The 23,047-nt window shown below is 54.7% G+C and overlaps 2 protein-coding genes across 11 annotated transcripts in view; both read right to left on the bottom strand.

Moving 5' to 3' along the window:
* Window positions 1-522: 522 nt before the first annotated feature.
* Window positions 523-4,140, bottom strand: LOC105486956 (potassium inwardly rectifying channel subfamily J member 11). The gene has a single exon (XM_011750144.3). It carries the CDS (start codon window positions 3,307-3,309, stop codon window positions 2,137-2,139), a length of 1,173 nt encoding a protein of 390 aa, XP_011748446.1. The 5' UTR covers window positions 3,310-4,140; the 3' UTR covers window positions 523-2,136.
* A 3,980-nt stretch (window positions 4,141-8,120) lies between these two features.
* The window catches only part of LOC105486959 (ATP binding cassette subfamily C member 8), an 84,223-nt gene continuing 69,296 nt past the window's right edge, over window positions 8,121-23,047 (bottom strand). For 8 of the 10 annotated variants that reach the window (XM_011750147.3, XM_011750148.3, XM_011750150.3 and 5 more), the window contains 16 exons: window positions 22,557-22,656; window positions 22,090-22,331; window positions 21,824-21,990; window positions 20,702-20,771; window positions 19,721-19,878; window positions 17,865-17,957; window positions 13,570-13,672; window positions 12,905-13,018; window positions 12,420-12,540; window positions 12,143-12,273; window positions 11,088-11,166; window positions 10,846-10,954; window positions 10,409-10,512; window positions 9,498-9,631; window positions 8,932-8,994; window positions 8,121-8,364 (listed from right to left, as the gene is read on the bottom strand). In XM_011750147.3, the coding sequence (XP_011748449.1) occupies window positions 8,227-8,364; window positions 8,932-8,994; window positions 9,498-9,631; window positions 10,409-10,512; window positions 10,846-10,954; window positions 11,088-11,166; window positions 12,143-12,273; window positions 12,420-12,540; window positions 12,905-13,018; window positions 13,570-13,672; window positions 17,865-17,957; window positions 19,721-19,878; window positions 20,702-20,771; window positions 21,824-21,990; window positions 22,090-22,331; window positions 22,557-22,656 (1,926 nt within the window). In that variant the 3' untranslated portion in view covers window positions 8,121-8,226. Of the gene's footprint in view, window positions 8,449-8,931; window positions 8,995-9,497; window positions 9,632-10,408; window positions 10,513-10,845; window positions 11,051-11,087; window positions 11,167-12,142; window positions 12,274-12,419; window positions 12,541-12,904; window positions 13,019-13,569; window positions 13,673-17,864; window positions 17,958-19,720; window positions 19,879-20,701; window positions 20,772-21,823; window positions 21,991-22,089; window positions 22,332-22,556; window positions 22,657-23,047 lie in introns of those variants that run through there. The other 2 variants (XM_071075022.1, XM_011750153.3) reach the window with 2 other exon arrangements.

The following is a 23,047-nucleotide window of genomic DNA, read 5'->3' as shown; positions in this document are numbered from 1 at the left end:
TTTCAACAGACAGAGGTGAGGCCTGGGCAGTCCAGGCCAAGGGAATAACATAAGCAAGGTCTGGGAGGTAGGAAGCTCAACATTATGTGCCAGGAGGGATAGGACAGCGAGGTACCCAGGGAAGTGGGTGGGCAAAGTGCAGACTCCTGGCAAGAAAACAGTGGGCCATAAAGCCGGAGAGGCAGTCACAGCCCGAATTGGCTGGCTAAGAAGCTAGCCTTGACCCAGAGGTGATGGGGAACTACCGAAGGTATTTCATGGTGGGGGTGGGGGGTGACCCACCCTTCTAAGACCACCCTGGAGGCTGCGTGGCAGATGGATTGCAGTGGGTGAGATGGAGACAAGGAGACCAGGTCACAGGCATTGCCACAGCCCCTAAAATCATGGTCTCAGCTGGGAAGGGGGCACGGTGTGGAAAGAAAGACCCGGCAAATAAACATGACCAAGGGCAAAATAAAAGCACCGTCTCTCTTTAACACTTGTTTGGCCAGTTTTCTCATCATGTAGCTGATTCAGCAGCAATCACAATAGTTAACATTTATTGAGCACTTACTGTAGACCAGGCACTTCAGCATTTTACATGTTTTTCGTTTACTCCCAAAACAATTCTATGAGGTAGGTACTATTAGCATCCATGTTATAGATGAGGCAACTGAGACACAGAGAGGTTAAGTTACTTGACAAAAGTCATACCGCTAGAGCCAGAATTCGAACCCAAGCAGTTGTTGCGAGAGTTAGGGCTCCAATTACTACACTAATGCCTATGACACCTCTACCCCTCTCCCTGGGCACTCCACCCTTCCAGCAGATCCCTGGGAGTAGAGACAGAGCCCAGGGCTGCAGAGCCTAGTGAGTGCCCAAGGCTGAGTTGGCCAGACAGGCTGACAGGGCTGGGCCATCTGAGGCAGGAGGGAGAAAGTCCCCCTGAGCTGGGGGAAGAGGTGCCAGCCTTCCGTCCCTCCCCTGGCCTCCGTGCTAGGGTCTGTGGTGCCTCTTGAAGGGGGTGGCAGCTGCCAGTCCCTGCCTCCCTTCCCACCAGCATGCTTGCTGCTCCCCAGCAAGAAAAGCCCAGAGTTTAGGTCATGAGGGGGAGGCTTTATTGACAACGGAGAAGGCAGAGTTCTAAGCAAGTTCACACAACACTGCTCCAAGGGTCCAGGCGCGGGTCAAACCCGTTAGGACCAAGGGCCTCTTCACCTCAGGGACCTCACTCCCTCCCACCATCCTGAAACTTCCCACACCTTTTCCAGCAACCCAAAGACACCCAACCCCAAGCCACCCTGTGGACAAAGTGAGTGGCAGCCACTGTCATACAGCCAGGACCAGAGTTGGGCCTGAGGCCTAATCATGTGTGGTGGGCACAGGACACCCTCTCCTCAGCCTCTGGGGACAGGTGGGAAGTAGGCAGGGGCAGTAGCCCCAGCCCACAGAGCCCTCATTGCAGGAGGCCAATGTGGCAAAAGGCAGGAGCACTGGCATCTCCTCCTCCCTGTGCCTGAGCGGGGCTCCGCAAAGCCAAGCCTCCTCAGGTCACCTTCCCGTGCTTCCTCCCCTTCCAGCCCTGAAACTGGCCCTCGGAGGGGAGCCCCGTCAGCCCCAGGCTGTCCCTGTCGGTGTAGGCTTCACAGCACCAATCCTCCAGTGGGAACACGCTCTCATCAACTGCTGGCCAGGCCCAGCCCTTAGCCGGGTGCTTTTTCAGGGACCAAGGAGAGCTGGGGCCTGACCACAGGCATTTCTTGAAGCCAAAGAAGCAAAGCAGCAACCCTCAGGGGATTGTTCTTCCCCAGCCACCTGCCCAGTGTGTGGCTGGTCAATTGTGGGGAGCTAGGACTGGCTGGACACACAGCTTTAGGGCCCAGCACCTCCCACAGCCTCTGCAGCCTTGGGCAGGGGAGAGGGGTGAGGCAATCCTGAATTGGGTTGGGAGGAGCAAGGACAAAAATAACCCAGTACAGGTTCCTGCTGAGGCCAGAAATAGCATAGTGACAAGTGCCTTGTAACACCCTGGATGAGCAGCAGGGGGAGGCTGAGCTGAGGCTAGCCCAGCCTCACACCAGGCCCTGGCTGGGCTACATACCATACCACACGGTCTGTGTGTACGCACGCCTGTGGGGGGAGCTGAGAGACCATGGCTCAGGACAGAGAATCGGGAGAGATGCTGAACTTGGGCTTGGCCTTAGCCATGGCCACGCTACGCTTGCGCAAGGGCCCGCGGGCTGAGGCGAGGGTCAGAGCTTCCAGTAGGCTGTGGTCCTCATCAAGCTGGCGGGCCGTGCAGAGTGGTGTGGGCACTTTAATGGTGTTGCCAAACTTGGAGTAGTCCACAGAGTAACGTCCGTCCTCCTCAGCTACAATGGGGACAAAGCGCTGGCCCCACAGGATCTCATCAGCCAGGTAGGAGGTGCGGGCCTGGGTGGTGATGCCCGTGGTTTCCACCACGCCTTCCAGGATGACAATGATCTCGAGGTCCTGGTGGTGGTGCAGGTCGCTGGGTGCCAGGTCATAGAGTGGGCTGTTGGCATCGATGACATGGTAGATGATCAGCGGGGCCACCAGGAAGATGCTGTTGCCACCCACACCGTTCTCCATAGGGATGTCCACCTGGTGGAGGGGCACCACCTCGCCCTCGGGGCTGGTGGTCTTGCGCACCACCTGCATGTGGATGGTGGCGCTGATGATCATGCTCTTGCGGAGGTCGCCCACACGCAGCATGAAGCAGAGGCGGCCGTGGCGCAGGGCGATCACCGCGTGCTTGCTAAAGATGAGGGTCTCGGCCCTGCGGTGGGCCTGGGCAGTCTTCATGAAGATGCAGCCAAGCATGATGGCGTTGATCATGAGCCCCACGATGTTCTGCACGATGAGGATCAGGATGGCCAGCGGGCACTCCTCAGTCACCATGCGCCCGCCAAAGCCAATAGTCACTTGGACCTCAATGGAGAAAAGGAAGGCAGATGAAAAGGAGTGGATGCTGGTGACACAGGGCTCAGCAGTGCCCTCGTTGGGGGCCAGGTCGCCGTGGGCGAAGGCGATGAGCCACCACACCATGGCGAAGAGCAGCCAGCTGCACAGGAAGGACATGGTGAAGATGAGTAGCGTGTGTGGCCACTTGAGGTCCACCAGCGTGGTGAACACGTCCTGCAGGAAACGGCCCTGCTCCCGGATGTTCTTGTGGGCCACGTTGCAGTTGCCTTTCTTGGACACAAAGCGGGCCCTACGCTCGCGGGCGCGGTACCTGGGCTCGGCAGGGTCCTCTGCCAGGCGTGTCAGCACGTACTCCTCGGGGATGATGCCCTTGCGGGACAGCATGGCTCTGGTGACCCCCAGGGAGGGGCTTCCCCCATCGGAGGCACCCCTGGGTCGTGGCCTAGGGCCTCACTGCGGCGTCCTCTCCGTGGGCACCCTCTCACCCTTGGGCTGCGCTCAGCCTGTGCTGGCCTCACTTCTGAGATAACTCCCCACCAGACTCTTCCTCCCCTCCACCTGCCTCCCACTTCACTTCTTAGTATCAGCCTCAGGCCGGGCGCGGTGGCTCATGCCTGTAATCCCAGTACTTTGGGAGGCTGAGGCGGGCAGATCACGACGTCAGGAGTTCGAGACCAGCCTGACCAACATGGTGAAACACCATCTTTACTAAAAATAAAAAAGTTAGCCAGGCGTGGTGGTGCGCACCTGTAATCCCAGCTACTCAGGAGGCTGAGGCAGGAGAACCGCTTGAACCCAGGAGGCGGAGGTTGCAGTGAGCCCAGATCATGTCACTGCACTCCAGCCTGGGTGACAGAGCGAGACTCCGTCTCAAAAACAGAAAACAAACAACAAACAAAACAAAAAAACAGCCTCACCCTTGAGCCCACCTGCCTGCCGCCTAGGGAGCCCCCAACCCTGCCGGCTCTCCACCTGGCCCTGGGTCCTCCCTCAGCTTACCCCGCCAGCTGACCACCCTGGGTCTCCCACTGAGAGCCCGTCTCCCCTCCCAGCCTACCTTCTCAGCCCAGCTCAGAACTTAACACCTCCGGATCTCTCCCACTAACCGGACCTCACCCTCACCTCCGGGTCTCCCGCCTCACCTGCCTGGCCTCCGGGGCTCCCAGGCTCCAGCTCAGGTCCTGGCCACCCCCGCCCGTCTCCCCTCCAGGTGTGCCCCCTATGTCCTACTCCACCCTTCTCGGAGAGCCTCCGCAGCTCTCCGGATCCCCCTCCAGCTCTCGTCCTCTCTGTCTCCTTGGGATCCTGCGTTCTCCGGAGTCACCACCCCACCCGGCTCAATTCTGGCTCCCCGGCACGGCGCGCGACCCGGCGGGGCTGACTCCGAGTCGCGGCCTCCCGGTCCCTGCCGCCCGCCCGTGCCGCGGCCCCCGCTCCGCGCCGGGTCCCGGCCCCGCCCGCCGCCGCCGCTGCACCTGCTCCTGCTCCTCACGCCACGGCCGTCGCCTCCCTGCCCCCCTGCCGCCTCCCGGGCGCTCGCGGCTGGCCGTCCTCCCGTCCCTCTGTCCGTCCGTGGGTCCGCTGTGGGTCCGCGGAGACCGACTTGGGCTAGGCGGGGGTCTAGGACGGCGGGAGGGGGACGCACGAGGAGAGGAGCGGGGCCAGGGACCGCCAGGGGGAGCCCGACCTGCTCCGGAGCCGAGGGGGCGGGGCCGAAGCAAGTCCCACCCCTCCCCGCCCCTGCCACCCCCACCCTCCGCCTCCCTTCCCCGGACTCACAATCTGGCCTTCGGAGTTTTTCTGATCTGCGGGACCCAGAGGTTCCTCCTGCCCACGCTCTACGAAAGTAGGGGGCTGGGAGGAATCTGTGACACGCCTTCCCAGTCTGGGGCCGCTGCCCTGTCGCCCTGGCTCCCCTCCCCCAATATCTCCATCCGTATTTGGGTCAATTATCCGCCTCTCGGCAGCTCCAGGTTTGCAGGTTCCCCGGGAAAAGAGGCACTGAGGGGTGGCGCCACAAATCCCAGGGCTGGGGAAAATTAGGCGGTCCGAGGACTTCTCAACCCACAGCTTCTTTTCTTTGGGGGATGCTCTTAATCTTAGTCTTGAATCCTTTGACAATCTGATGGAAGCTCAGACTCCCTCCCATAAAAAAAAAAAAAAAAAAAAAAAATGGGTCTCGGCAGGAAAGGAACACAGTTTAACACCTGCTATTGCTGTGGGGCAGCCTGGGCGGCTCCATCTTCTCAACCATTCCGGCCCTCCTTTAAAGGTTTGAGCCGAGGGCACTTGCTTTACACTTTCTCACACCTGTCACCTGACTTCTTCCACGTTAGGCCATGAGTGGTATGCCTGAGCAGTGTGTTAGGGCTGCCTCGGGCACTGGGGGACCCAGGCTCTTGTCCAGGCATGGTGGTGTTTCTGTTCAGGCATCAGCCTGAGGCTGCCCTGTGGCATGGACCCCGGTTCTCAGCTGGAAGAAAAGCCTGCTAGATCTCTGTTGTTGGGAGAGTAACGGCTTTACCACTCTCTGCGGCTCAGATCCTTATGGAAGAGCCCCTGACCATCTGCGGCCATTTTGTTGGAGTGGGGGCTTGAGACAGGGGCTGGAGAGGGCAGCGTGGGTGTGGGCCACAATGGAGGCAGGATATGCATTTTATGTTGGATTTTCCTTTCTCTCCCTACCCACCAGCAGTCAGAGCAAACACCACTACAAAGGATGAGTGTGATCATGGGCTGTATTAACAGAGATACAGTGTCTAGGAAGGGGAGGGTAAAATGAGATGAGCAGAGTGGGAAGCTCAAGGAGACAGGGTTACCTGGGGGAATCTCTGCGGCAACTACAACTGTCCAGCCATCAGAAAAGGAAAGTCCCCCGGGGGTTTGGGCACTATTGTAGAAACACCTGGCTTTGAAGGAGGATAAACTAGTAGTTTTTCGTGGCCCAAAGGGTAGAACCAGGACACTAAGTGAAACAGAGGCAGGCTTTGGTTTCACATATGCGAGAGTCAGTTCTAATAACAATAACCAGAGATAAGCCACATCTGTGGGGTACCCAAGTCAAGCCGGTGGGCCATGAGGGATGTTATAGAGGGATTTTGGGCCAGGATGACCTTGGGCATCCCTGCAACATTTCACTGTAGGCCCAGCCCTGCCCCCGCTACTTCCCTTCAATCCATCAGGGTGGGATGGATTTGGAGTAGTGGTAGGCATGTGGAGCCCTCTTTCTGCTCCCCGGCTCCACTCCTGGGAGATCTCACAGTGGGGGAAGCTGCTGGGCCCCTGGGGAAATCTCAGAGGTAGAAAGGTTGGGTTCTGCCTTGTAGTGCAGCCTTGAGGCCTCACCTCCCTGCTGCTCACCCTACTGGGGGGGTGAGTCCCCTATCTGAAGGGCTCAGCCTCCCCTTTTGCTCCATCCTGCACTTGCTTATAGTCATCTCCACCAAACACTGAACTTGTCAAGTCCCTTTCTTGCTCAAAACCCTTCTCCCTTTTTGTCCATGGGCATACCCCACACTCCTTGCCCTGGCATTCAGGGCTCTCTGATGTGATGCCCTCCCTACTGCTCTCATCTTTCTCCCACCTCCCTGATCAGCCAACACTCTTAACACACTTCCACCATCACTCCTTACCTCCTGCTGTCCCCACCTGCCACCCCAGCCCTTTCTCTGACTTTCTCCCTATCCAATCCCTATCCCCCACAATGTTTAACTCAAATTTTGTCTTTTCCATGCAGCCTGCCAGGCTTTACAGAGCTCTTCCTTTCTGAGCTTCTCTGGCTCCTGGAACATCCACAGGGGTCTGCACTGGACCTACCTCCAATAACTGGTGGGCTTTTCTTATATTGTGCCTCTCTGATCCTCTTGCAGCCAAGGGTACTCTTAGGTTCGAGAATCTTAGGTCTGCACCCCAGGGCTTGGTGCAGCCAGTACTGCAGATGATATGCAAATGATCATAAAATGAGATGCAAATGAGCACCTGCCATTTCTTGGCCGAGGGCAGATGTGCAGCCTTGTTTCATGATGCAGAGGAAGTCAGGACAGCTGCTGTTTCAGTCTCCCTGGTGTCTGGGCTCCAGTGTCTCCCAGACACCACCTGGCTGGCCTGTGGCTCATGCGCTGTGCTTTCCCTTGGAAGGACCACCCTTCCACTTCTGAATGCCCCTGCTTGGGGGATGGAGATGGAGACATGATCCAGGCCTAGCCAGCCAGTGTGTGCCACCCCTCTGATCACAGTGGGGTAGGGATGGGAATGTGACCCAAGTTGATCCATTGAGATTTGCTCCTCGGCTTTTGCTGGAACTATTGGGAAGGAGTATCTGTTTTGCCTCTTGGGTTGCCTTGGGGCAGGATGTAAGCTAGAGCTGCTAGTGGCCATCTGTCATAAGGGAGGGAGAGGAAAATGGAACCCAGAAAGGAAGACACATCCTGGGTGGATGTCAAACACCTGGATCCAGCCATGCTTGAAGTAGTATACCTCTTAGCCTTGTCAGTCACACACTGCAATAACTTCAGTTTCTGCTTAGGTGACTTTGAATTGGGTTCCTGTCATTTTCAATTGAAATAGTGTTAATCCAGATTTTAATTCAAGAATGAAAGTGAGAAGAAAGGAGACCAAGCTGTATGGAGATCTGTTAATTTATCTGATAAACTCATTGCAGAAATGCTATCACCCTTGCTATGGACATAATTGTGTCCCACCAAATTCACAGGGTGAAGCCTAATCCTACAATGTAACTATTTGGAAATAGGGCCTATGAGGAGATAATTAAGGTTTAATGAGGTCTTAGGGGTAGGGCCCTAATCCAATATGACTGGTGTCCTTTTAAGACAGAGAGAGAGAGCAGGGATGCATGTGCACAGAGCAAAGGCCATGTGAGCACACAGCCAGAAGGTGGCCCTCTGCAAGCCAAGGAGAGAGGCCTCAGGAGGAACCAAACCTGCCAACACATTGATCCCAGGCTTCAGCCCTCAGAACTGTGAGAAAAAAATGTCTGTTGTTAAAGCCACCCAGTCTGTGATATGTTGCTGTGGCAGCCTGGCTGACTAATAGAGACCTCATTTCACAGGTAAGGAAGCAGGCTTTTGCCCACGCTCACACAGCTTCTGAAGGTCTGCCTGATGCCAAAGCCAGGCTGGTTCTACTGAACCCACCATCCACCACCAGCCCCTGCCCACCAGACTCACGGCCTCTAGTAGGAAATAATCAAATCTCTTTATTTACAAGTGATTTACAGTTAGAAAACCCAGGCAAGGGTATGGGCAGGGTCGGAGTATGGGATGGCACTTGGGCTCCGGCAGGTCACTTGTCTGCACGGACGAAGGAGGCGAAGACGCTGTCCTTCCGGCTGAGCAGCTTCTCTGGCTTATCAAACTCAAGGATGGCGCCCCGCTTCAGGACGATCACCAGGTCTGCACTCAGGATGGTGTGCACTCGATGCTGGGCAGGGCAGGAGGGGACGGGTCAGGATGGTGGGAACACCTCCCGCGGTGGGAGCCACAGCAGAAGGTGGCCCTCCTGCAGCTTGGAGGAGGAGGATGAGGAATGTGGCCAGAATGTCCTGTCTCTGTGGGAACTGCACTTTCCTGGGGTGGATGTGACTACAAGCCCTCCATCCATTAATACCACCCTTTTCTCCTCTCCAAGTCCCAACTCTACCCCACCTCCAGGCTTCAAGGCTCAGAGATCCTCCACAATCCCTCCCGCACTTCTTATGGAGAAGTAACCCCAGCCTAACGTACAAGGCCTTGGGACAGGGGCAGACCTTGGAACCTGGAGACGGAGAGGGGAGGTCTGAGGGACGTACAGGGGCAAAACCCCCGCCCCAAATCCTGCAACCCAGGCACCCTGCATGCCCTCCAGACCCCTGGCCCTGAACTGCCTGCTTCAGGGTCCTTTCTTGATTACTGGGACCAGGCAAGCCCAGGAACAGTGCACTCATGACAGGCACAAGAGGCCAGTCCTGTCCCTGGGTGTCCCTCTGCACCCCATCAATGGGCCCCTTACCGCGATGGTGACCACGGTGCGGTCTGCGAAGGCTGTCATCACCACCTTTTGGAGGATGTTTTCCTGCCAAGTGGGGGCAACAGCTGTTGGCTCACCTGCCCAGTGGATGGGGTCTGGCCTGGCTTGGGGGATGTGGAGCCCAGGTTTGTGGTTCAGCTCCCATCTCATCCCGATCCTAGTCCCACCCCCACCCCACAGGACTGAACAGGTTCCCAGCACTCAGGGACTGGACTCAGCCTGTTGGGGGCTCAGCTGTGTGTGTGTATGTAGGTTGTGGTTGTGGCTGTGCGTGCTGTTGTGATAGGTGACAGTGTGAAGTCTGTGTGGGTCTGTGGGCAGCTTATGTTTGTGTTTGCGTAGTGTTTTTGTGTGTGCGTGCGTGTGTGTGTAACATTCCCTAAGGCTAGACAGAGTCAGGGTCCCCCAGCTCTTTTCACTTTCTGCGACACATAGCATTTGATGTTAAATGCAACTTGAGCCTCAGGGCTACTTTGTGCAAATTTCTGCCTAGCATCCCACTAAACCCTCTCTAAGGCCATCGTCCCATGGAGGTGCCCAGGACCAACCGTGGCCATGTCAATGGAAGCTGTGGCTTCGTCCATGATGAAGATGCTGGTCTTCCTCACGAAGGCCCGAGCCAGGCAGAACAGCTGCCTCTGTCCCTGGCTGAAATTCTCCCCGCCTTCTGTGATGATGGCATCTGAAAACAGCCCAGGGAGAGGAAGTAGGACTGAGTTAATCTTGTGCTGTGAGTGGAGCAGATGGGATGGCTTGGGGGGGCTGTTGGAAAATGTGTGTATGAGGGCAAATAGGTGGGTGTGTGTCCGAGAGCACAGGCGTGTGCAGGGCTGGTGTACCTGACACAACAACGTGGAGGCCATCTGCAGGGACTACAACGAGGAGGGCACCCCTGGAGATGTGTGCTGCTGTGGCCCTGGGCAGTTCTGGGAGGGGGCGTGGGCACCGAGTGGTGCACTGAGTGTGTATGTAGTGTGGGCCTTGGTAGAGTGATTCACTGAAACCAAGGCTTAGCCACCCCCAATGCTCCAGGAACTGCAGCAAATATACCAAGGCTTTGCCAATCACCAGTGGACTTGATGAGTGACCTGTGTCTACGATTGCCCAGTCCCTCTTCTCCTCCCCTAAGGCAGAACTGGGCAGGCAGGTGGATGGGGCAGGGCAGGGCTGAAGATGCCGCCGTGGCATGGGGAGCTTGCAATCTGTGTCTCACAAGGATCCCTGACTGTACCCACTGTACCCTGCAGGAGGAGCCAGACCCTGAACTGACCAGTTGTGTGACCTGGGGCAAGACACCTGATGTTTCTGGGCCGCTGAATAGTGAGAAATAGGTCTAAATGGTCCTGCTGGGCTTCAGACTCCAAACTTGGGGCAAACCTGAGACACGGGCTTCCATCTCCCTTCCTTACAGGGTCCTTGGGTGCCCAACCAACCCGGCTGCACAGCCAGGAGTAGTTACCAAGGCCTCCTGGCAGGGCCTTCACCACCAGCTTCAGCTGGGCAATTTCCAGGGCCTCCCACAGCGTGCTGTCTGAGCATTTCCTCTCCGGGTCCAGGTTAAATCTGAAAGTGGCACAGAAAGCCCCAGTAGGGAGGAAGCAGGGTCCTGCCTGCATCCCCAGGAGGCAAAGAGGGCAGTGAGTGAGAGTGGACTGAGTTGGAGGTCTGGCTGGGAGAAACACCGAGGTGGTGGCAGTAGGTGGGGGACAGCATCTTAGATCCATGGGTGGGGGATCCCCTTCCAGAGCCTGCCTGGGCCTGATGGGATGGAGAAGGGCATGAGCAGGAAATGCCTCTGGGATCCTGGTCTCCCCCAGCCCCCTCCTCTTTGTGCTCCAGATCTGATGGAACTAAGCTGGCCTGGGCTGGGTGGGCCTGAAGGGTGGTGGGGCTCACCGGATGGTGCCGCTGAAGAGGACCGGGTCCTGCAGGATGATGGAGAGGCGTGAGCGCAGGGTGTGCAGTGGCAGTTTGGCGATGTCAATGCCATCAATGATGATGCGCCCTGTGTGGGTCCCAATGAGGGTGCAGGGGAAGGCGGTGACTGCTGGGCCTCCTGTCATGTCTGACCATGTGCCAGGGCTGAGGCCTCATCTGGTGGCTGTGGGTACACATGGGGTGCCCACCTTACAACTCACCTTCGAACGTGTCCACCATGCGGAAGAAGGCAAGAGAGAAGGAGGACTTCCCACTGCCTGTGCGGCCGCAGATCCCAATCTGGAAAGAGAAGCGGGCACCGCCACTGGGGGTCTGGGGCTGCTGGGAGTAGCCTCTAGTGCTAGCTCTGGGTGTGTGTGCAGGTGTGGGAAGTCACAGGGTTTCTTTTTGTCCTGGTTTTCTGACCAGCTTTTCTTTGTACACCACAGTTTTGGGCTTGTTTCCTGCAGTGGGTCCAGAGAGGGCTCACACGAGACCGGCACGCAAGTACGGGCATGGATGTCCATTTGCCTGGGCCTTGGTGTGGGTCTGGGTGTGCCGGGTACTTGGCTGCAGGAGAGCTGGGGGCACTCGTGTGTCTCTATGGGTGTGAGTGTGGCAGGAGGACACAGGGGCAGCTGAGAGCGGTATGCAGGGATGCGTCTGTGTGCACCGCCTTACACTGGAGCCACCTCTGATCCCATTGCTTCCTGGCCCTTGGGTACCAACAGAAATTACAATACAGAGACAGAGATAGTGACACAGAAGGATGAGAGAGGCAGGGACAGAGGTACATCCCAAGGTCAGAGAATGACATGGACGGTCACAGCAAAGTGAGACAGAGACAGAGGGGGAAATGAGAGGAGAGCAGGGCCAGGGCCATAGGCAGGGGTTCTCCCCCAGTACAAGGGCGGCCTCGCTGTCTGCCCCCAGGTCTCTGCCCTGAAGGTCAGGGGCAGTGCCCTAGGGAAAGCCCCTGACCAGTCGCAGAGAGGGAGGCCCTGACAAAGACCATGCGAGCCGGGGGAGTCCAGAGTGTCGTCTCCTTGGTGGATGAGCGAGGAGACAAGGTCTGAGGGTAACACTGGGGGAAGGGAATAGAGGGAGAGGAAAGATGGGCCCCCACAGGCCCAGGGCAGGAGACTACTATGTCTGAATAGTGAGAGGCCTTGGCCCTGGAAGACCATGAGGTGACTGCGAAGCCGTCCAGCTCCGTGCATGCCCCATCCCCTGTTCACGCCTGTCCTGCAGCATTGGGTTGGGCCTGTGCTCTGACCTTCTGTCCTGGGGAGATGAGGGCGTTGACGTGCTTCAGCACTGGCTTCAGGGAGCTGTCGTAGCGCACACTCAGGTTCTGGATCTGGATCTTCCCTTGGTCTGGCCAGTTCTTTGGGATCAGCGATGGTGCTGGGGGCCAGGCTGGGCTCAGCCACCAGGCATGGGGCACAGCTAGTATCCGAAAGTGCCACCCCATCCCCAGGCTCTCTTGTGGTCCCCAACCCAGATACACTCCTCCTTGGGCTCTTCCCCACCCCTCTCCCTGAGCCCCTCACCCAGGAGCCCCTCGTAGCTCTCTGCCTCAGTTTTCAGGAGCCCGTGGATGCGCTTCACGGCGCCCAGCTGGAGCTCCATGTCTGCGAGGTTCCTCACCATCCAGTTGAGGTAGTTGGAAACCTGTGGGGAGCAAGCCAGTGGCACATACTCTGTGGTCACTTAGTTCTGTCCTCAGCCACCAGGATGGCTCTTCTTAAGGCTGGAGAGGGGCCAGGGCCCCAGATTCCTTTTGCTGCCATCAGCTGCCTGCTCAGAGCAGCACTCCCCCCTGGAGGCATGGGGAGAGTCAGTCATGTGGCTCCCCACCCTCCACCTGTCTGGGGCCTGGGGCTGGCCGGTCAGCCTTCCTGCCCACTGTCCCTCGGGCATCAGATGCAAATGAGCTTGGGGTAAGGCCTGGGGGTGTCTCATGTCTCCAGTGGGGAAGATGCTCCAGGAGTGCTGGCGTCTGACCCCTCCTCTGCCCTAGCCCACTGCCGCTCACCATTAGGGCATAGGTGAGGCCCAGGCCCACCAGGCCAGCAGAGAGCTCCCGGTGCAGGGAGTTGGAGATGGAGGTCACGGCCGCGATGAGCACCACACATGCACCGATGTACTCCTGCGGAGGGAGAGGAGCTGGCCTGGGCGTTTGGGGGTTGGAGCCACAGGCCCCTGTTCCACCTCACTCCCTTTTGGAGCAGAGAGCAGCTCAGCAAGACCTCCACCCCAACCCTGCAACTCACGCACACATCATCAGACATACACAAGGGCTGCAAAGACTGGAGCCCCAGGAGGCAACATGTCCCACAAGCTCATGCTCCCCCACCCCCCAGCCCCTGCACACCCTTTAACACACACACCTCAGCAGGCCCACAAACACACACAACGTGGGTGTCATATGACCCATTGCAGATACACATTCACAATTATTCTAGCCACTGGCACACACCTCAGATACACAAGCCTCCAGGCAGTGATATGGGGAAAAGGAGCACAGGCTAGACACTAGGAGGACCACCAGGGCTGGAGGAAGGAGGAAGGCTTGGTGTCCACACGATCTGGTATCCTATCCTCTCTTTCATCCCTGGGTCCCTGTGTGCTCTTGCTCTGGCCCCACCCTGCTATCAGAAGCCCTCTGCGGGGGCCAGGGTAGGGGGGAATAGCACTTGCCATTCGGACTTCCAGCCATCTGTTGGCAGCCGTGAGGAAGAGGGAAGCAATGTTGTTGGAGTCTGTGTATTCGAGAAGCTTCTGCTGGAACAGGGCCTCGTACCTGGAGGGAGAATGAGAAACTCCTAAGGGAACAGTGTTGGTCCACATAGCTCCTAGGAGTCTCCCTACCTGCAGAGGGAGACACCAGGGCCTCTCCAGTCCCCAGACATGCCACCGTGGCCACTTCATCCCCCCTGGAATGTCCGCCCTGCTCCTTTCTGCTTATTCAAACCTGTCCAGAGTCCCTACCTCCTCCAAACTCTTGTTTTCACCCCAAGACCCATTTTCTCTAGGTCTTTCCCGTTATAATAAGGAGCACCTCCCTTTACCTGGTTTCTCACCCAGGAATCACCTGGATTCACATTCAGCCCCTTGGCAAGTCCTCTTATGTCTATCTCCAAAAGAGTCCTTGCCTCCCTCCCCCTCTATCCTGCTTCCCGCCCACCACAAACTCTTACCTGGACTACTGCATGAGCTTCCTGAATACGTCTACCTGCTGTCTCCCTACAGTTCACGCTCCACACAGTGGCTGGCTTAATCTATGTAAATCGCAAACCGTGTCCTCTCCCCACTGCTTAGAATATTAATGACCTCCGGCCAGACGCGGTGGCTCACCCCTGTAATCCCAGCCCTTTGAGAGGCTGAGGCGGGCGGATCACCTGAGTCAAGAGTTCAAGACCAGCCTGGCCAACATGGTGAAACTCTGTCTCTAGTAATAATACAAAAATTAGCTGAGTATGGTGGTGCACACCTGTAATCCCAGCTACTTGGGAGGCTGAGGCAGGATAATCGCTTGAACCCAGGAGGTGGAGGTTGCAGTGAGCCGAGATCACCACTGCACTCCAGCGTGGGTGACAGAGTGAGACTCTGCCTCAAAAAAAAAAAAAAAAAAAAAAAAAAAAAAAAAAAAATTAATGACCTCCCACTGCTTATAGGATGAAGAACCCCCTCCTGCCAACCTAATTCCTGCCACAAATACCCCACACACTATGCTGCACCCAGTCAGCCTTTTAAAAGCTCTGTGACAATACTAAAGTCTTCCCTACCCCAGAGCCTTTGCATACACTATTCCCTTTGCCTGGAAGGCTTTCACCCTTGCTCTTCATAAGGCTGGCTCAACTCAAGCTTCAGGCCTTACCTTAAATGCTGCCTCCTCAGAGAGGCTCTTCCTGGCCACTACCTTACTATAAAGTAGGTTTCCTCTATTATTCTCTGCAACCTGTTTGCTCCACAGTATCTGTTGTACATGCATTTCTCTAGCTGTTTATAATCATCTCCCTCAATAGACTGTAAATTCCATGAAGATGGAGGCCATGTCTGTTTGATTCACCAATGTATCCCAGTGCCTGGCACTATCAATAAATATTTGTTGGATGAATGCATGGCACTCCCCCGACCCTCTGAAATAGATGAAATCTCTCTGTACAGGGAACTCTGGAGGCATCTTTCTCATCCTTGAGTCCTCATCATGTTTTCCCTGAGTTGCTGTGCATGGACCTGCCTCCTCCCTCTGACCAGCCTGGGCTGCGGTCATCACTCTCCTTGGCCACTTCCCTCAGACCTTGCTGACATAGGAGATGCAGGAGCACTTGTTTGATGATGGAGGAAGGAATGAAAGAAAAACTGTCTCATCATCGCTGGTTTGATAGGACCAAACTTAGAGGACACAAAGGCACCCAAGACGTATCTCACTGGGCATTTGCTTTTCACTCCTGGAAGGTGTTTGTTCAGCTTTGATTGTCTCTGGGTGGAGAGAGGGCATGTGTCTGAGGGGAGTGAAGGGAGGCTCTGCGGTGGGAGAGAGCATTGCTCCTGCATACCTCCAGGGTGGAGATGTGTGGGAGGGTGACCTGTCTGAGGCGAGTGTGAAACCATGCCTGAAGGGTTCGAGTAAGTGCGCGTTGAAGATGTGTGTGCATCAGGGCACGTGCACGTTATAGGAGTGTGAGGCACTCAGCGTATGTGGGTCTCAGGACTGTGTGAGTTGAGGGTCGGCAAGTATGAGATGGGAGCTTCTGCCACAGGCATGTGACAGTGTGTCTGAGGACTGGAAAAGAGCCCCAGCCTCGCAGCCATGTAAACCCAGGTTGGAGCCTGAATGTCACAACTTCCTGGCTGTGTGTCAGGATTGAGACTCAGTTTTCTCATGAATAAAATGGGGAAGTGAAAGTTCCTATATGAACGAAAATAACCGCCAAGCCCACCACTGAGCCCAGTGCTGGGCACTCTTGAAACTCTTTTGGGAAAAAATGAGGTCTCTTAGGAAAGCCCAGAAGGTCAGGCAAACCTGAGTTCCAAGCTCAGCGCCAGCCCCCGCAGTCTGTGTGACCTTGGTTTGATTACCCAGCCTCTCTGGGTCTCGTTTCTGCGTCTGAAGAATGTGGTGACTCGTACCGATGTTATGCGGTTCTTGTGAGGATTAAATGTAATAACGCACATACAACACTTAGCACGGTGCCTGGCACGCAGTAAGTGGGCAATCAATAAATGGTAATAGCTCTCAACAGGCTGCTGGGTTAAAGCCAATGCATTAAACATGTACAGGGTTGATTAAAAAGCCTTTCATTCAAATTTAAAACTCATTCACTGTATCAGTAGGGTGTGGAAGACCTCACTGGGTAGCAGTGGCTCTGGCTGACCACAGGTTTGGCCCGATAGGAGGCTGCTTACTGGAAGCTGGGATCTGCATACAAGGAGATCTGGCCCACTTTAGAAGAGTCACCATCTCTCTACCCCAGGGCCCTCTGAGACACCAATTTAAAGAGGGAAATCATCAAAACTTAGAGCAAAGGCTAGGCTCAGTAATGTGGAGGGACCTGGAAGTGAAGGAATGGGAGAAGTTCACGCTTGAGAAGAGGAGACTGGGAGGAGACTATAGAGTCATAATCCAGTCCCCAGAGAACTTCTTTGTGGAAGACACAGCACGGTCTTGTCCAGGGGCGAGGGATGTCCAGGGAGCAGCGCCAAGGCCAGGGCAGAGCTTTGTCCTGCTCTTCTTTACCTAGACAAGATCCCTAAGAGGTGGCTTTCCACTGGCCCTAGGTGCTTCAGGGAGTGGGCAGAGGGGCCTGGGTACCTTTCCAGGGCTAAAGCTGGACTTCAGGGGTTGGCGGAGGAGATGTAAGCCTCTCTGGGCCCTTGGCTGGCCCTTGTGCCCTAGGGTTACTCCTGGACACAGGGCTTGATGTCTCATGGTTACTGTCACACTTCGTGCAGCTGTGCCACCCTAAAAATAACCTATTATCACTCTCTGGGTGAAGATGAGAAAAGAGCCCAACTATGTGTGTCAGGGGTCTCTGGCCTGCCTCACTAAAAGAGAGATGCCCCAGGAGATCAGACAGACCCTTGGGGAGTGGGGAACAACAGCTTCCTCCACTTGCCAGGCAGCCTCAGATGCTCCTGTCCACCTCAACATCACCACTCAGGATAGCGAGAGGATGGTAGGGGCACTGAAGTTTTCAGGAATTCCTCCAGCCTGGTGAACTCCTGCCCCTCCTTTGAGTCCTAGTTCTGATGACACCTCCTCTACAAAAACCTTCCCTGACTGTCTCTCTCCTATGCTCCCATAGCCCTTGAATCCGCTTTTTTCAGAGTACGTGTCACATGGGTTTATCCTGGCCTGCCCAAAGTCTGGGCTGTAAATGCCTGCAGGGCAGTGGCTCATTTGACTCATCTTTTTAGTGCCTGGCATGGGGCTTTGCACATGGTCAGGGCTCAGTAAATGTTAGTTGCATGAGCAAATACGTTCAAGTCTGGGCTTTGCGGTACCTTACAAAGAACGGGTATAGAACATCTCTGCACCTCAGTTTCCTTATCTGTGCAGTGGAAATGACCATTCTCAGCACCAAGGGTTGCAGTGCAGAATGAGTGGGATTGGCCTGTACAGTATTGAACATAGTGTTTTGCACACAGGAGCTCCTTAATAAAAGAAGGGCTCACGGTGGCCTGCACCTAAGGCCCTTTCTAGCATTGATACATGAAGACTTGTCCCAGCTTTGTTTCTTTTCATGCTCTGCCTCATAGAGGCCCTGGGCTTGTCTACAGAGCTGGAATTTTCCTCTCTAGAACATTCAGTGGGAGCCCACCTGGCCTGTCCCTGCTGGTGGATATCCCTTGGGCCTTGGGGCCTGAGGTGGCTTGAGAGAGACATGTCCTTGGCCTTCCTAATGGAGCCCTGAGAATCAAATCTCATGGCCTGTGCCCCTGGCCCCACCCCTGTTCCACTCCTACCTTGGGGGAATGTGGACTCGTACCTGAAGGCCCGGATGGTGGTGAGCCCTTCCACGGTTTCAGCAAAGTGCGAGAGCAGTGGAAGCTGGGTGGTGTCATCCAGCTGCTGCAGGTCCCTATGGTGGGGAACAGAGTGGAATAGTTAAGAGGGCAGGCTCAGGGCTCGGCCTGGACTTGAAGCCTAGCTCCACCTGCTACTGCTGTGTGGATGAACGGCCTCACCTCTCCAGGCCTCAGCTTCTTACCCGTGAAGGGGGAAGACAGTGACTCCAGCCCATCAAGCTGTTGTGAGCACTGAATGAGATCGTTTATGTACAATGCTTACACACAGCCTGAAGTGGGGCATAGTTACTGCTTTCCTGAGTATTGTCCACCCCAGGTGGCCATCTGTCCCTGTACTTCTGTGCACAGCCTCGAGCTGAGCTAAGGCTGGGCAGGCAGTGTTAGTTCCATTTTACAGGTGAACATGCTGAACCTTGAGACAGCTGGCCAAAGGAACGGAAGACCAAACTCAAAGCATTCAACCCCGTCTTCCACTTACCCCATCAAGGAGCTCTTTAGACCCTGGCCAGTGATGTGATGAAATGATAGGTTTCATCTTGGGGTAAGGCCAGAGGTTTCCATGGCAGCAGAATTGCCTCCTGCTCCCCAAAGCTGCACTTTGACAAGCACATTAGTGACAGGGAGGCCAATTTGGGATGCAGGAAGTTGATTTCCCTGAAAAACCATCTCCAGGGTCAGAGTGGGTGCCAGAGAGACAGGGCTTTTCTCTGGCAGAAGAAATGAGCTTTGTAGAATAGCTTGTGCAGCACTTTGAAAGCCACTGTAATTTTATGAGTGTCAACAAGCTATGTTGCTCGTGTGGGTGTCGGGCCATTCTGGATCATCCAAGCAAAAAGCTATTTATACAAATGTGGATCCTTTGGGACAGGTAATTGTGGCCAAAATGCATCTAAATTTTATTATTTATTATTGCTAATAAGTGTCTCGACTCTAGTTTCTAGCCAACTATATGCCCTTGGGAAAGGTACTTAACCTTTCTGACCACAACCTGCAGTCAGAAATATATTTTATCTCACAAGTCAGTACTCACACACCTACATGACCAAAACAAAGGTTTCATGAGGCAAAGTTTGCTGTTACTCTATGAATACAGTCTGATGTTTTCTGTTCTATTTCATTTTTTTAAAAATGCTGGTTGTGATCCATGATACTGATTTCATGACCCACTGATGGGTTGTAATTGGCACTTTGAGAAACACTGGCCTAGAGGTTCTTTAATTTTTTTTCCACAATTCTTTGAATCTATGACTTTAGCAGAATCACTCTCAGAAAGAACTCCCTAGAGAACATTCTTAGAAAATTTTGATGAGGAAAGACGTGTGAATGGATCCAAAGCTCATGAGGGCAAATGTGATCCATGAGAATGGCTGTGAGAGGCTCCCTCAAGTCAAGGCTTACAGCTACACTCTGGACTCACATGTGCTGGGAGATGTTATCGTAACAGTGCTTCAATCAGGTACCCTCCGATTTCATGCACTGGCAATCAGCCTGACCACTAGAATGATGCAACCCTCCTGGGAAGCAAGTTGGCAAAATGAATGAAGGGCATAAAATGTGCATTTATCATGACCTAGCAATTCCAGTCCTGACCATATCTCCCAAGGAAATAATTCAGATGTCAACCTCAGTGTGTGAGTGTGTTGGCAGACTATTATACTAGGGTAGTGGAATAAAATGTGGATATTTCTATTTCCTTCATTTCTGTTTTTTGCTTTTATTTTTTGGAGGGAACATGACCCTACTACTTCTATAACGATGAGTCTAGCAAACTGCACATTGCAAAGCACCTCCCACCCATCACCCCTGAGGCCATCACCTGGACGCCACCCGGAAGTACTTCTGGATGAAGTAGCACACGATGGCCAGGGGCAAGAGGGCCACGAGGAACACAGGTGTGACATAGGAGATGACGGCCAGGGCTGAGACACAGAGCAGGGTAGAGCGGCTCAGGCACTCCAGTGTGGATGGGATGTGCTGAGGGAGACGAGGGGGAGAGAGTGAGGTAAGTTTTGGTATTAACTGTGTTTAGAGTGCTACCGGCCATCATGTTTTGCTCTCACTTTATTTTTTGATCCTTTATTTTTCTGAGACCGAGTCTCACTGTTGCCCAGACTAGATGTAGCAGCGTAATCTCAGCTCACTGCAGCCCCTGCCTCTCGGGTTCAAATGATTCTCCTGCCTCAGCTTCCCAAGTAGTTGGGATTACAGGTGCCTGCCAACACACCTGACTAATATTTTTGTATTTTTAGTAGAGAAGGGATTTCATCATGTTGGCCAGGCTGGTCTTGAACACCTGGCCTCAAGTGATCCGCCTGCCTCCGCCTACCAAAGTGTTGGGGTTACAGGAGTGAGGCACTGAGCCCGGACTTGCTCTCACTTTATTATAGGCACACATCTTATCTTTCCAGCTACAAGGTAGACTCCCTGAGGCAGGAATCAAGATTTTGTTTTCATACCATCTAGTATGATGGTAAATAAAGAACACAGGCTGAATCAAAAATGAATATTCTCCATACAGTCAGCGACCTTGGTTCAGAATATGCTGGAACTTTACTAGAGAGAGCCAGTGGGATCTCTGGTGGAAGATAAAGGGATCTGGTTTCCCTCAGCCTTATTATGAGGCTCCCACCGGGGAGGCCCCAGCCCTGAGGCAGCATTATAATCAGATCAGGGACACTGGCTTCCTCCCGGAGGGCTGTGATCACCTGATCTGGGGAACCCAGCCTCAGACAGGAGAAGCCCCCAGGGGTCCGGGGTGTCTCTGGACAGGGAGAAAGTGTGGCACCATCCTCTGTACCTGGTCGATGGTGTTACAGTCGGATGAAAATCTGTTCAGGATGCTCCCAAGGGGCGTGGTCTCAAAAAACCTAAGAGGCAGTCAGAGGAAGAGTTACTCATTTGTCCATTGATTTACTTCCTGTTTACTGAATGAGATAGTTACTTATTTCATGTAAGTGTCTTTGGAGTCATTCATGGGTCTGGCGTCCTCTGCCAATTTGTAGATATCTGGCCTGTATCCCCGTGAATTCCTGCAGCTGCCCAAAGGGGCGCTGGCCTTTCATTAGCCTCTCAGGTTCTCAAGCCCATCTGACCACTGCCGCTTTTCTCAGCTGCCGGCTCAGCCTGACTCAGCAGCTGTCCTCCTGGGACACAGAGTCCTCTCCAGAGGGACAACCTGCCAAGGGGAACAGGGTCCTGGGGACAGCCTGCTGGTTGGCTGACCCAGAGTCAGCCCAACCCCAACCAGGGAGTTTCAGAATTACAGAGCTGGGGCAAACAGAGTCAGTAAACTCGGCGGCCATATCTGTGGGCCACGGAAAACTCATGAGGCTGGAAAGTGAAAAGTGCAGTTAGACAGTGAGGTCTAGCCTTGACAAGGGGCCAGAAAACCTGTTGGCCTGTTGTGTTTTTAAACCAAGTTGGCCAACCAATTGGGCAGTGACAACTTTAAACCTCTTTGACATCAAGTGGACTTTGAGATTTTTATCCATCCCATTACAGGAAATTATTAATAGAACAGCTACCTGTTCCCCCAGTGTCAAAACCTGAGGCTGGCTGAGGGAGAGAGAGGGAGGGGAGGGTAGGGAGCTGAACTCATGGGTGGGGATGGGCAAATTACACCTGCTTAGGGAGGAGAAACCAATCTTTACCTGGACGTGCAGACGCTCTCTTTAAAGGGCCATGGTGACAATTAGATGAGCTAACCACACACAATGCCTGTCACAGTATCTGGCTGAGTAAATGCCAGTTTCTCCCTGCTTCTTGCACAAGGAGGGCACTTTTACACACACTGTCTCCTTGAGTCACCTCCACAAGCTTGTGACAGAAGTTGTATATACCCATTTTATAGATGGGAAGACTAAGGCTCAGAGAACAGTGACTTGCTCACAGCCTCAGCCTGGCCAGGGGAGAGGGGTACCTCATAGGGGCTAGGATGATCCGGTTCAGCAGGCTGCGGTGCAGCCTCTTGGCCACCTTCAGCCCTGTCCATTCCACAGTGACAGACGTGACGAGGCACAGCACGATGCCCAGGCTGCAGAGCACCGTGAACACCATGGCGTAGACAGTCTGGTCGAGGGAGCACTCCTTCACAGGCAGAGAGTGAGCTGGGGTTCTGGGGTGCCCATGGGCTCAGCCCTTCCCCCACCCCCACTCCCAGTCTCTGCCACGGGCCACCGGTCACACCTGGCTGAGGGAGCAGTTCCTGGCTGCAGGGGTCAGGGTCAGGGCGCTGTCGGTCCACTTGGCCAGCCAGTAGTCAATGGCCACCAGGACCATGTGCTTGAGCAGCTGTGAGAAGACCAGCAGCGACAGGAGCAGGATGCCGGCAGAGGACAGGTACTTTGCGCAGGCTTGCCATGGGATCTCGGCACGCTGGTGCAGCACAGACGACAAGTTGTCGTCCTCATCGCTCTCAGCTGCCTCCTCTGCAGGCCGCAAGAACCCACTCTGTGGCTACACATTTCCATCCCTCTGAGGGTGAATCAGGGGCGTTTTATCCCCACTTACAGAGGGGACAACGGAGGCACACAGAGGGAAGCCACTTAATCAAAGGCACACTACTGCACCACACCCAGAACCCCAAACCTTAGCCTTTCTGTGGCTGATCAGACCTCAGGCCATAATTTCACTCCCAGTCCCATCGCCTGTACCTTCCTCCTCTTCCTCATCCTGCAGAAGGCCATCCCTCGAGGACATGGTACGAGATAGACCCTGGGGTGGCTCTGTGGCTTTTCTCTCTGTGACAGTCTCCTATAAGACAGATGTGGCCTGACCAATGCCTTCAGGGTATATGGTTGGTGGGGGAAGGGGAAGTTAAGGCATAACTACCCTAGTGATGACCAATGTCAGGTTTCCACATTGTCCCTGCCTGAGGGAGGAGCAGACAGACACACATTCATCTTGCCAGGATTTAGTCCTTCCCCTTCATGAGATAATAGCACCCCCATATCCCTGTGGGGAACCACTCTTCCCCTATTTTTAGTCTCTGTGATTCAGGTGGGTCTGGCTCCCAAAGTGGGCACATGACTCAGGACAGGCCAATCCTCATATTCCACATCCCTGGCCACAGTGATTTGTTCAGGGGTGGGCACATGAGCAAACTGGACAAATGAGACTCAGCCCTGGAACTTTTGCTGAACTA

This window comes from Macaca nemestrina, chromosome 12, assembly GCF_043159975.1.
Source record: "Macaca nemestrina isolate mMacNem1 chromosome 12, mMacNem.hap1, whole genome shotgun sequence".
NCBI lineage: Eukaryota > Metazoa > Chordata > Mammalia > Primates > Cercopithecidae > Macaca > Macaca nemestrina.
Note: the sequence above shows the minus strand (reverse complement) of the source record. Positions and strands in the feature narration are given on the sequence as shown.